This window comes from Phyllobates terribilis, unplaced genomic scaffold, assembly GCF_046119375.1.
Source record: "Phyllobates terribilis strain yellow unplaced genomic scaffold, ASM4611937v1 Scaffold_1__5_contigs__length_1240528914, whole genome shotgun sequence".
NCBI classification, from domain to species: Eukaryota; Metazoa; Chordata; class Amphibia; order Anura; family Dendrobatidae; genus Phyllobates; species Phyllobates terribilis.
In genome coordinates this window covers 157934979-157948777 of record NW_027362761.1, presented here as the reverse complement: position 1 = coordinate 157948777, position 13799 = coordinate 157934979, and the positions used below count along the sequence as shown (strand labels likewise).

At 48.6% G+C, this 13799-nt stretch overlaps 1 protein-coding gene across 4 annotated transcripts in view; it reads left to right on the top strand.

The window, feature by feature from the left end:
• The window catches only part of LOC141166076 (uncharacterized), a 372610-nt gene that overhangs the window by 174123 nt on the left and 184688 nt on the right, over window positions 1-13799 (top strand). For all 4 annotated transcript variants that reach the window (XM_073652396.1, XM_073652378.1, XM_073652387.1 and 1 more), the window contains 2 exons: window positions 10873-10991; window positions 12111-12149. In XM_073652396.1, the coding sequence (XP_073508497.1) occupies window positions 10873-10991; window positions 12111-12149 (158 nt within the window). The remainder of the gene's footprint in view (window positions 1-10872; window positions 10992-12110; window positions 12150-13799) is intronic.

Below are 13799 nucleotides of genomic sequence, written 5' to 3'. Positions count from 1 at the left end.
GAGCAAAAAGTGAGCATCCTGGTGGCCCAATTAACTGGGGCAGCCCGAAGGGAGGTAAAGTCCTGGCCACCTGGGGGGAGGACTGTCGCAGGGATACTAACCCGGCTGAGGGACACCTTTGATACCCGCACCTCAGCCGAGATCAAGCTTAGATTCTACGGGTGCAAACAGCGGGCACATGAGAGTATAAGGGACTATGCCCTGAACCTACAAGAGGCCCTGAGAGCCATTAAGCAGACCGACCCTGACGGCGTGGGAGACGAGGACAGGCTGTTGACTGAACAATTTATAGAGGGTTTATATTGCAATGCCCACCGAACCCAGTTGCGGGCAATGGCCTTACAGGACCCTCATCTGGGATTTGCACAGTTCAAGGACAGAGCCATCCGGGTGCTCCGAGAACCGGCACCAGGTGGCGTTGTGACCCACAGACGCCCCACTACTACTTACCACCAGGAGGCGGCGCCCTTGTCGGCAGGGCCTGTGGGAGCTGATGCGCAGGCTTTGAGCAATGACCCGGCTCCAGACCTGCACCATCAGGTCCAAGAGCTAGCTAAAAGCGTTGCTGCGCTAACCCGAACTGTGCAGTCTTTACAGGTTTCTACTCCAGGGAAGATCCAGCTGGCATCCGGACCGGAGGACATCCCGTGGCGTCGACCAAGGAGGACCCCACCGGCCAGAGGAAGACCCAGCGACCGATACAACGAGGACGGACGACCCATCTGCCGCCGCTGTAATCAACCCGGACATATGGCAAGGTACTGTCCTTTAAACTGGCACAACCTAGGGTAGAGGGCCAACCCCTAGGAAAAAGATCATCAGGCCCATCGAACTGGCGCGACAAATATGTGGGAGGACGTCCAGTCTTGCCTGTGGTACTGGATGGCATTCCTATGAGTGCCCTACTGGACACCGGGTCACAGGTCACCACCATCCCGTACGTGCTCTTCAAGCAGTACTGGAATGACTCGGATATTACCCGCTACCCTGACGACGACTTGAGTATCATCGCCAGCAATGGTCAGCCCGTGCCACAGATCGGATTTAAAGAGGTGACCATTAAAATTGGTAGAGTTGAACTGGCAGCACAGGGACTGATCATTGTAGACATTGACAAACACGAGAGTCACCCAAAGATAACTCTAGGAACTAATGTAATTGAAAATTGTCTTGCAGAGGTGATTTTCCTTTTACAGCAGGTTGCCAAGAACGCCAGCTCCGGCGAGCAGCGAGTGCTCTGAAAAGAGATCCGGGCACTGATGCGACGGCAACAGGTGGAACTCTCCGGCGGTGAGATTGGTAGCGTGAGAATGTGTGACCCTTTCCCTATTGCCATGCCCCCAAAAAGTGAAATGATGATTTGGTGCCGGGCAGCTATTGGTCTGAGAGGTAGAGATTACCAGGCAATGGTAGAACCAGTTTACTCAGACAGTAGGCCCACCATCTTGACAGCATGGGGGGTGGTTAATGTACGCCATGGGAGGGTGCCCGTTCGCATAATCAATATCGGGAAGAGGGAAGTGTACCTGCCCCGGTATGCCACGCTAGCCAAATTATATACCATTAACCAAAATGCTATACAATCTGTGGAACCCTTGCCTCCATCTCACCCGGAGGAAGGTAACGGCTCTAAGAAAACAATGGAGGACTGGTGTCAGCAACTACATTTGGGTACTGACTCCACTCCCTCACACCAGAAACAGGGAGTCTATCGGGTGGTTCAAGAGTACGAGAGAGTGTTTAGTAAACACCCGTTAGACTTCGGGCGAGTCAAGGGGGTAGAACACCACATCCCCACGGGAGACCATCCTCCCATAAAAGAGAGGTATCGACCCGTACCCCCTGCACACTACCAACACGCCAAGGGGATGCTTAGAGACATGAAGGAGGCTGGGGTGATCAGGGATAGCTGTAGCCCCTGGGCAGCTCCACTAGTCTTAGTCAAAAAGAAAGACAACACCATGAGGATGTGTGTAGATTACCGGAAAATCAACCGTATCACACACAAGGATGCGTACCCCTTACCAAGGATAGAGGAGTCTTTGGCTGCTTTAAGATCTGCTAACTTCTTCTCTACCTTGGATCTCACTAGTGGGTACTGGCAGGTTCCTGTAGCAGAGGCGGACCGGGAGAAGACTGCATTCACCACCCCGATGGGACTTAGCGAGTTTACCTGTATGCCGTTCGGACTCTGCAACGCACCAGGAACCTTCCAACGATTAATGGAGTGCTGTCTGGGCCACAGAAACTTCGAGACGGTCCTGTTGTACCTGGACAATGTCATCGTATATTCTAAGACTTATGAGGACCACCTGAAACACCTGGCAGAAGTGTTCGAAGCTCTGGCAAGCTACGGCCTAAAGGTGAAACCCTCCAAGTGTCACCTCCTGAAACCAAAGGTGCAGTACCTGGGACACGTGGTGAGCGCTGACGGAGTGGCTCCCGACCCTGATAAGATCACCGCAATTAAGGAATGGCCAAGTCCCTCCAGTGTAAAGGAAGTGCGGCAGTTCCTCGGGTTGGTAGGCTACTACCGCAGGTTCATCCCCGGTTTCACCAAAAAGGCAGCTCCTATGCAGGACCTCCTGATAGGCCAGTCCCGGAAGGCCAAGAACCAGAAGCCGCCCTTCAGATGGGAGAAGTTGGAAGAAGAGTCCTTCCGCCAGCTGAAGATGGCCCTCACGGGGGATGAAATCCTGGCGTACCCGGATTACAGCCAGCCCTTTATCCTCTACACCGACGCAAGTAACATCGGGCTAGGAGCCGTGCTGTCCCAGATCCAGCAGGGGAAAGAGCGAGTAATCGCTTACGCCAGCCGAAAACTGCGACCCACCGAAAGAAACCCTGAGAATTACAGCTCATTTTAGCTAGAGTTCCTGGCAGTGGTGTGGGCAGTCACCGAACGCTTTAAGCACTACCTCGCTTCTTCCCGGTTCGTCGTGTACACGGATAACAACCCGTTGACTCACCTGGACACGGCAAGACTCGGTGCCCTAGAGCAGAGATGGATGGCCCGCCTGTCCAACTACGAGTTCACCATCAAATACCGGGCAGGACGCTCCAATACCAACGCGGACGCCCTGTCCAGGATGCCAAACCTACCGGACATAGGAGAAGATCCAGAGGGACTGGAAGAAGTCGAACTCCCCGCGTTTCACCGTCATGGGACTATCCAGTATTCCCATCGGGTAAGGAGTAAGCAAGGCGCTACGCTTAACCCCTTACCTCACTACAACTGGGCGGAAACGCAAGACAGTGACCCTGCTGTCCGGCTGGTGAAGGAGATGCTGACTCAGCCAGAGGCTCGCCTTGACCCAGACGCTCCGGAGGAAGCCAAGCAACTGTGGGCAGAAAAGAGTAGACTGTTCCTTTACAAGGGGAAGTTGTGCCGCAGGATGGTTAACTCCCGGACGCATGAACTAATCTGGCAAGTAGTGGTGCCACGACGAGACGCAGCCATGGTGATGGAGGCATACCACGATGGAGCTGGGCATTTCGGATGGAAGAAGCTGGAGTTCCTGCTGCGCGGGCGGTTCCATTGGGTAGGCATGAGGGGAACCATCGAGAGGTGGTGCAGAGACTGTGGCCCGTGCAACCTGAGGAGGAAGGACCGTGCCAGCCAGAAGACTCCCCTGCAGTCCATCGTCACCCGGCAGCCGTTGGAACTGGTAGCCTTGGATCATGTAAAACTGACCCCAAGCAGAAGTGGCTACGTCTACGCGTTAACCATCGTGGATCATTACTCCCGGTTCTTGGTTGTCGTCCCCGTCAAGGACTTAACGGCTCAAACAGCAGCTAGAGCCTTCCAGCAGCACTTCTGCCGTCCACACGGGTACCCGGACCAAGTGCTGATGGACCAGGGACCTGCCTTTGAAGCGCAGGTCTTCCAGGAATTCTGCAATCTGTATGGCTGCCGGAAGATAAGGACGACACCCTATCATCCGCAAACTAATGGACTTTGTGAGAAAATGAACCAGGTGGTAATGGATCTTCTGAAAACGTTGCCCCTGGAAGAACGCAGTCTGTGGCCTGAGAAGCTGCCCGATCTGGTGGACCTATACAACCACATCCCGGTAGGTTCCACCAACTGTACCCCGGCTTACCTAATGAGGGCGAGACCTGGTAAGTTACCTGTTGACCTGGAAATGGGAGTCCTGACACCCGAGGACACTTCACCAGAAGCAGACTGGGACACAGAGAGGCAGCAGCAGTACCGGAAAGTACAGGAGAGCGTGGAGCGAAGTCTCTGTCAGGCTAGGGAGAGACAAGAGAAAACTTACAACCAGTATGCTCCCGCTGTTCCCCTGGTGCCCGGAGAGCAGGTCTTGAAGAGGAAAAGACGGCTCCACAAGTTGGACGACCAGTGGGAGAAGGACCCGTACACCGTACTGCCCTCAAGCCACGAGAACCCGAAGGTCTGTACCATCAGTAAAGACGGAGGGGAGACCACAGCCATTGTATCCCGGGATCACCTGAAGAAGTGTCCTGAACAGCTACGGAACCCTGAAGAGGAACAAGAAGACCCTCGACCCGTAGAGGAAAGGGAAGATATGGTTAGTACTGTGCTCGGAGACTTCCCTCGGTCTTGGACTCAAGTCAATGGTGCAGTTGTGGTACCCGTACTCACCTTCCTCCAACCAGCATCCCAAGCACCTACGGAGCAACAGGTAGAGCTGGAAGAACAGCCGGTCCAGGAGGCAGAAGACCCCACACCAGCAGACCAGGAGGATCAACCCTCTGCTTGCAGTGAGCCTGCCATATCCCTAGTGAGCCAAAGGGCCCGTAGACCGCTGCCCAGTTTACCCTTAACAGCTCCTACACCCTGTGGTTCAGGGCCAGACAGTCAGCTCCGTAGGTCCACTAGGGCCACTAGAGGCCAGTTACCCGCACGTTGGAGGATTTGAAGTGTATAAATTGTTTTATTTGTGGTTACCTGTTTTTCTTGTTGCTTGTGTATAATTATGTGTTTCTAGTTGTTTATAGGAGTCTTTGGTGGATTTACCGGGAATCCTGTGTACATAGTTGGAGCGTAACCCAGGACGGACTAAAGACTGTTAAGGACTCGGGGCAGGACAGACCCCTACCTGGTTACGTCTCCCTGTTTTGGTGAAATGGACACCTTGCTTTCTTCAAAGACTGCACCCGGTTACGGACATGCCGTGACCACCTTTATGTGTTTCTTTATTGTATTGTTATTGTTATATCTTGTTATGTTTTTCTAAAATATGTTTAGTCCCGGAGTACTAAATTTCACTAGGGGGGAATGTGGCACCCCAGGGATCTGGTTTCCACAGTAACAGCAATGTTATGTCTGAGAGCAGGTGGGAGGTCTCTTGGTCAGGAATCCTATGCATGCCACACCTCCTGCCCAGTCCTGGGAGGGGAAGAACTTCCCCTATATAAACCTAGGGCTGAGGCAGGGTTAGAGAGTAGAGAAGAAGTAGAGACAGAGAAAAGAAGCAAATATAGGAACAGAACATCAGGAGCTCTGTGGGAGCAGTGTTACAAGGAGTCAGGGGCTGGCAGCTGCAGAGCTCGCCCTGACTGAGAAGATTTCTTACCGGACCCGGAGTCCGAGGCTGTGGGGACTAACTCCTACCCAGCAGCAGAATCCGTCAGGCAGGGGATTCCAGGTCCTCTGGCCAAGAAACCCGAAGGCACGGTCACACGCATGGGACCAGCACCGCCGTCGTGGAGCGGAAGCTACTAGAAGGCCCCGAGTCACCGGCCATACGGGTGAGCACCACACGGTACACTCAGGGACGTGGGCTACTTATACCCGCCTCTAGCAAGGTAGCCAGAAGAGTACAGTTAGTTTGGGAGGCCTACAACTCCGCCTGGCCAGGGGAGATCCCATCTGCTCAAGGACTGACCAGGCCCCAATCGCTAGCCAGTACTCCGGGAGGGTCTATCTTTGTCACCAGTAAAGACCCTGAACTACACCGTACCGTCTCCGAGTGGTTCCTGCTACCCCCATCATCCACGTCGGCTGCCCTGAGGCCATACCCCTCCCGTTGGGGGTTATACTATCACGCTGCACAATCCTACCACCGGCCTCAGCGGTCTGCCCTGCAGCAGCAGCTCCTTAGCTGTACTCAACGGGTGGCGTAGTCGTCCAACATCTACCGCTGATACATCGCCGCTCAGTTTGACTCCCTGGGCACGGACCGGGTCACCGCCACGAGACTACAACCCTCAACAGATCCGGCTCCGGGTAAGCTCCTGCGTGCACAACGCAGCGCGACACAGGCCCAGGGGCGCGTCACACACACACACATGCACATAAACAAACATTTACACAGATACGTACACATACATATTTGAACACAAATTCTTAAAAACACATAAAACAGACATAAAAATATATATACACACAGTCATACAAAGATATTCACATCATACATGAACACACACAGGCACATTACAATATTTTTAATATGGGGATTGAGGAAGCTGTCAACAAGCCTCTCTCACCTGCCCCCGGCCTGTCTCCCATCCATCTCCTCAGGAATTTGGCTGTGCAGGGCCCCCGGCGTGTGTTTGATGGCCGTCACAGACATGGCCCTGGGCCATCAGGGGGGCACACTTGTCGTAGGAGCCCGGGCCACTCCCCCAGCATCTGTGCCGGACCTCTGGTGCTGCTTGATTGCCGCCACTTTACCAGAAATGGCCGCCGCAGTGCGCTGTGCAGCTGTGTCTGCTAGTAATGGCGTGCGTGGCAAGGGCGATACACAAGCACAATTATCGAAGAAATCGGAAAGGGGGTGGAGTCTGTCTATATGTAAAGACGTGTCTAAAGCCTACAATAAGGGAGGATGTATGGGAGGGAAATGAGGAGGTCGAGTCCTTATGGGTGGAGATACATGGGGCAAAAAACAATAATAAACTTATCATAGGAGTCTGTGTTATAAACCACCAAATATAGCAGAAGCCACGGAAAGTCTATTAATGAGACAAATAGACGAAGTAGCAAAAAATAACGAGGTGATTATTATGGGGGACTTCAACTACCCCGATATAGACTGGGAAACCGAAAGCTGTAGATCTCAGAAAGGAAACAGGTTTCTGTCAATTATCAAAGACAATTATTTGTCACAACTTGTGCAGGAACCAACTAGAGGGATGGCCCTTTTAGACTTAATATTAACTAACAGGCCAGACAGAATAACTGAGGTGCAGGTCGGGGGGCACCTGGGAAATAATGACCACAACATTATACAATTCCACATGTGCTTCAGTAGGGTGCCCAGCAAGGGAGTCACAAAAACACTGAACTTCAGGAGGGCAAAGTTTGATCAACTAAGAGATGCCCTTCACCTTATAGACTGGGATAGTATCTTCAGTAATAGGAGCACGGATAGAAAATGGGAAATTTTCAAAACAGTCCTACATAGTCACTGTAGAAGGTACATACCTTATGGGAATAAAAGGGCTAGGAATAGGAGGAAGCCAATGTGGCTAAATAAGGAAGTCAAGAGGGCAATGAAAAACAAAAAAAGGGCTTTCGGTAAACTTAAACAAGAAGGCAGCGAGGAAGCGCTAATATCTTATAGGGAAAAAAACAAAATCTGTAAGAAACAAAAATAAGAATAGCAAAAGAGGAGACAGAGAGACTAATTGCCAAGGAAAGTAAAACGAATCCCAAACTGTTCTTTAACTATATAAACAGTAAAAGGATTAAAACTGATGGAGTTGGCCCATTGAAAAATAACCTGGGTAAAATCATAGAGGGCGATGAGGGTAAAGCAAACCTACTCAATAGCTTCTTCTCCACTGTTTTCACAAAAGAAAACAATTTATCGGAGGAAATGCAGAGTGATAAAGTAAACCCTCCGCTAAATATCACCCACCTAACCCAGGAGGAAGTTCAGAAACGCCTAAATAATATCAAAATAGACAAGTCACAAGGCCCAGATGGCATACACCCCCAGGTACTAAAAGAATTAAGTAATGTGATAGACAGACCGCTGTATCTTATATTCAAACACTCTTTATGGACAGGGACTGTCCCACTAGACTGGCGCCAAGCAAATGTGGTACCAATATTCAAAAAGGGGTCTAAAAGTGACCCTGGGAACTATAGACCAGTAAGCTTAACGTCTGTTGTGGGTAAATTGTTTGAAGGATTTCTTAGAGATGCTATTGTAGAATATCTTAATGATAATAACTGTGTAACTCCATATCAACATGGATTTATGAGGGATCGCTCCTGCCAAACAAACCTGATCGCCTTCTACGAGGAGGTGAGCTCACAGCTGGACCGGGGAGAGTCAGTGGATGTTGTATACCTTGACTTCTCCAAAGCGTTTGATACCGTGCCACACAAAAGGTTGGTATATAAAATGAGAATGCTTGGTCTGGGGGATAATGTGTGCAAGTGGGTAAATATCTGGCTGAGTGATAGAAAGCAGAGGGTGGTTGTCAATGGAGTAAGCTCAGGGTGTGTCAGGGTTACTAGCGGGGTGCCTCAAGGGTCTGTCTTGGGCCCTATATTATTTAATATATTTATTAATGATCTAGTGGAAGGGTTGCATAGTAAAATAGCAATATTTGCAGATGATACTAAACTTTGTAAAGTAGTTAATACAGATGAGGATAGGGCACAGCTACAGGAGGATTTAGATAAATTGGGGAGTTGGGCCAAAAAATGGCAAATGGGGTTCAATGCCGATAAATGTAAGGTCATGCACATGGGAAAGAAAAACAGCAGTCACCCATACATATTAAATGGGAAACCGTTGGGGAAATCTGACATGGAGAAGGACCTGGGCGTCTTGGTTAACAGCAAATTAAATTGGAGTGCCCAGTGTCAGGCAGCAGCTGCGAAGGCAAATAGAGTCATGGCATGCATCAGAAGAGGAATAGGGGCATATGATGAGAACATTGTTCTTCCTCTGTATAAAGCGCTGGTAATGTTATGATCTGCTACAAGCACTAAGGAAAGAAAGGAGATCTGTCCCTACAATAGAACTAAGCTAGATCCCTACAATGTAACGGGGAACCTGATCCTGCGATCAGACCCGCTAAAGTCCTCGGCTAGTCTGTACGAAGACCTATAGATGCAAGGGAGGGATCCCTACAAGAACTAGGGACTGGGATAAAGTTGGACACCTCCTAGCAGAAATTGTAGCAGAAAAAGACAAACACACAACATAGAACAAAAAGGTCCGAAGACCTAGCTAAACTGACTGAGAAAGGTAACTAATCACCAGGCTAACTTAAGAGTAGAAATTACAATGAAGTCCAGCAAGTCCAGGAGGGTGGAGCAGGATTAAATAGGCAAAAAATGTCATGTGACCAGCAAGATAGAAAAAACCTAACAGGAGAGTTCTAACAGGTAAGGCCGCACTTAGAATATTGTGCACAGTTCTGGGCTCCGGGGCTCAGGAAAGACATATTGGAGCTAGAGAGGGTACAAAGGAGGGCGACTAAGGTAATAAAGGGAATGGAGGGACTAGAATACCCAGAGAGGTTGTCAAAATTAGGCCTATTTACGTTGGAAAAGAGAAGGCTTAGGGGAGACCTCATAAACATGTATAAATACATAAGGGGGCAGTACAGAGATCTCTCCCATGACCTGTTTATACCAAGGATGGTGACAAAGACGAGGGGGCAAGCTATGCGTCTGGAGGAAAGGAGGTTCCTGCACCAGCATAGAAGGGGATTCTTTACGGTCAGAGCCGTGAGACTCTGGAACTCTCTGGGAGAGGAAGTGGTGATGTCCAACTCACTTAATGAGTTCAAGAGAGGCCTGGACGCCTTTCTTGAGAACAATAAAATTACATTTTATGCTTAGTGATAGTTAATTAATCCAGGGATTAAATCTGACTGCCAGATTGGAGTCGGGAAGTGAATTTTTCCTAAATGATGTAAATTGGCCTGTACCGCATGGTTTTTTTTTGCCTTCCCCTGGATCAACGCTGCGGAATAGCTGCAGTGCACAAGAAATAGGCTGAACTGGATGGACACTTGTCTTTTTTTGGCCTTATAAACTATGTAACTATGTAACTAATTAAAGGTGCAGTTTCGCCACTGCCGTGACATTACTAGCAGACACAGCCTCACAGTGCACTGTGAGCAGCCATGTCTGGTAAAGTGTCGGCAAACAAGCAGCACCAGAGGTCTTGTACAGATGCTGGGGGAGCGGCTCAGGCCCTGATGGCAACTGGGCCCTCCTGATGGTCCAGGGCCCCGGTGCGAGTGCGAGTTACATTTGGCAGATTTATAATCAGATGTGAGAGAACCGTATTTCTGGTTTTACACTTGCAACAGTCACAGCTCGAGTACGAACCGCAATGTATGGAATGACTATTGTTCCCCTGACTCAGGTATATATGTCATATATAAGGCTGTTGAGTTCGAGTCAGGAGACCTGCAGCTAGTCTGGACATCATGGTCCAAACTCAGACAATTAATTTCCAAAGTGTGAAATTTGCTTAAAGGGGTTGTGCAGTCTAAAACAACAAGTCTGCAGTCAATCTATGTGACTGCAGACTTGTGAATCCTCACATAGTGAGCATAGAAGGATTATCCGGTTGTCAGCACCGGGAACGGTGGTCACGTGACTGGAAGTATGCGACATGCATACTCCCAGACAGAATCTGCTAGACTGTTTCCAGCACGCTCAATGCAAGTGTATTGCATGAGGCCAGAAACAGTCTAGTTAGATCCTGGCCGGGAATATGCATATCACATACTTATGTTCACGTGATCGCTGCTCCTGGCGCTAACAACCAAAGAATCAACACAGCACGCAGTATGTGAATTTTCACAAGTCTGCAGTCACATAGAGTGACTGCAGACTAGTTGTGTTAGACTGCACAGTCTTTCAGTCTATTTGTTAAATTTACATTTAACTTCTATTCCATTCAGGTGTTTGCGAAATAGTCTATTTAGGACAAGAACCGATACCGGGGACTGTGGAAAAGCAAGAAGCAGCTATACTTCTGCAACATGAAGGGTTAACATATCAAATGAGATATACAGACATGGTAAGTTATGTGTTATTTTACCTATAATAAAAATTATTAGCAGATTCATGCTGTTCTATCCGCTGGTAATAAGAAATACCATTAGGCTTCATCGTTACAAGACAGAACTAGTAGCACATAGCCAACTGACAACAAACGGACAGAGCCTGGGACTATAAGGCCACGTTCACACGTTCAGTATTTGGTCAGTATTTTACCTCAGTATTTGTAAGCCAAAACCAGGAGTGGAACAATCAGAGGAAAAGTATAATAGAAGCACCTCCCCACTTCTGTATTTATCACCCACTCCTGGTTTTGGCTTACAGATACTGAGGTAAAAACTCAAATACTCAACGTGTGAACATGGCCTGAAGCTACCCTGGTATACAAACCACTTCAAGCCACATCCAATTAACCCCCACCACCACAGTCCCTGATTAGTATAAAATAGCTGTAAAGCAAACTCTGCTTTACTTTGGCACATTCCTAACCACTCACTTAACCCCCTAAACCCCCCCTTCGCAAGCGAACCTGCGTCTTTGCTGGCAGATGATGGCTGTAACAGCCACAGATGGACCGGAGCTCTGCCCGCGGCTGTTAACCTGTCAAATGCTGCTGTCAAGATTGTTGTAAGACCATTTCTGGTGACTACCTCTTGAAGCTCATCAAGAGAATGCCAAGAGTGTGCAAAGCAGTCATCAAAGCAAAAGGTGGCTACTTTGAAGAACCTAGAATATAAGACATTTTCAGTTGTTTCACACATTTTATTAAGTATATAATTAGACATGTGTTAATTCATAGTTTTGATGCCTTCAGTGTGAATGTACAATTTTCATAGTCATGAAAATACAGAAAAATCTTTAAATGAGAAGGTGTGTCCAAACTTTTGGTCTGTACTGTAGATCTGAAGTCTGTGTGAAAAAAACTGGGGTATCCTCCAATCTTGTAAAAATTAAGTAAATAGTAGGCAGTGAGCAGCTCCTGCAATTTGTGGACGTCACTGGCCTCGACTATAAGGACAGTTAAGTTTTCATAACTTTCAAAAACTGAGAAAGCCAATAAATGCAAACTAAAATTTTTAACAAAATAAAAGGACAACCAAAAGAATTAAACTTCAGTGTGATTTAATTTTTCTTACAGAATGAAATGCCCACAAAACTAGTGGTGGTGCAAGAAGATGTAAGTATGCATCTCTGTTCCTTCTGTTTCACAAAAGAAAAAAAACTCAAAAATATTGGAAAATATATTGTACACTTTATATACTTGGGACTGTGTAAAATGTAGAGAAAAAAAGTAATGCAATGTTTTGGAAATATTCTAGCCATATTTTATTCACAACAGAACATAAAACACAGATCATAAGATGAAACCCATGTAGAAATTGAAGGCAGCAACACATCTCAAAAATGTTGACAGAGTTATGTCTAGCATTGTGTAGCAGTCACAGGAATACCGCGACAGAGAGGAGCCAGAAGACCACAGCATCTGATTCCTCCCACTCCTACACTCATTAGAAGCATTAGGCTATGTGCCCACGATGCAGAAATGCTCAGGATTTTTTCCTGAGCGTTTCTGCATCTCCCTGGCAGAAAAAAACGCATGCGGACTGTACATGCGGACTGTACATGCGGATTGCACATGCGGATTGTACGTGCGGACTGTACATGCGTTTTTCATGCCAGGGACATGCGGAAATGAAGCGTTCTTCACTGGCATTTCCGCATGCGGGTGTCAAGCGCTTTCCAAGCGATTTTAGCATCACTTGGAAAGTGCTTGACAACTAGGTCACACTATATAAATCCATGCAAACAGCATGGATTTATATAGTGTGACCCGAGAGAATGGTTAAAAATAAAAAAATAAATCTATACTTACCTTCTGATGGCCCCCGAGACTTGCTGCGCTCCTGTGCTGGCTGCCGGCAGATCGCGGTGCGCTGTACTGAAAGACCTGCCGTCACATGACTGTGACGTCAGCGCAGGTCCTACAGATCTGCCCGCGATCTGCCCGCAAGCACAGAGAAGGAGTCCGGGGGCCGTCGGAAGGTGAATATAATGTTTATTTTTTTATTTTATTCTTTTTTTTTACAGCTTTTAATGGTACCTGGGTGTGGAGGAGAGTCTCCTGTCCTCCACACCCGGGTACCATCCGCACATTAGAATGCGCCAATTACGCAAGTACAGATGCAGTCTTGCGGAATTGGCGCGTTCTAATGCAAGTCAATGGCGGCAAAAACGCAGCGCTTCCGCAAAAATTAATGGACATGCTGCGGATTTTTGAGGAAAAATCCGCAGCATGGGCATTGAAAGTGCGGAATTGCATTGGAGACCATGGGGGGAAGGTTTACCAAGCTTTTCCCAAGCGTTTACGCTGCGGAAATTCCGCAGCGTAGACGCTTGAAAAACGCATCGTGGGCACACAGCCTTTCACCTTCATATTAGGGCTCTTTCACAGGTCCTGATATTTCCAGTACCGGAGATATCCATGTCAGTGTTTCCATGTTCACCTGTGTGGCACAGGAGCAGTGGTACATGTGACACATGAGGAGCACATGTACCGGCGCCTGGGAATAAGCAATACAGAATAAAAGAAAAAAAGCAACAACTTATACTCACCTGTCCGGAGATGTTCCCTGCTTTAATCCATGCAACCGATCACGTTGAGGAGCCGGGGAGAATGACTCCTGCAGCGAGCGGGCCCCGGAGCTGCGCTCAGTGAGCACCGCTCATGAGCTCAGCGCAGCTTATTCCCTGCTGGTGCTGATCGCAGCGCAAGCAGGGGACAATGATGATGGCACCCTGGATTTCTCCTCCGCCTACCATCCACAGT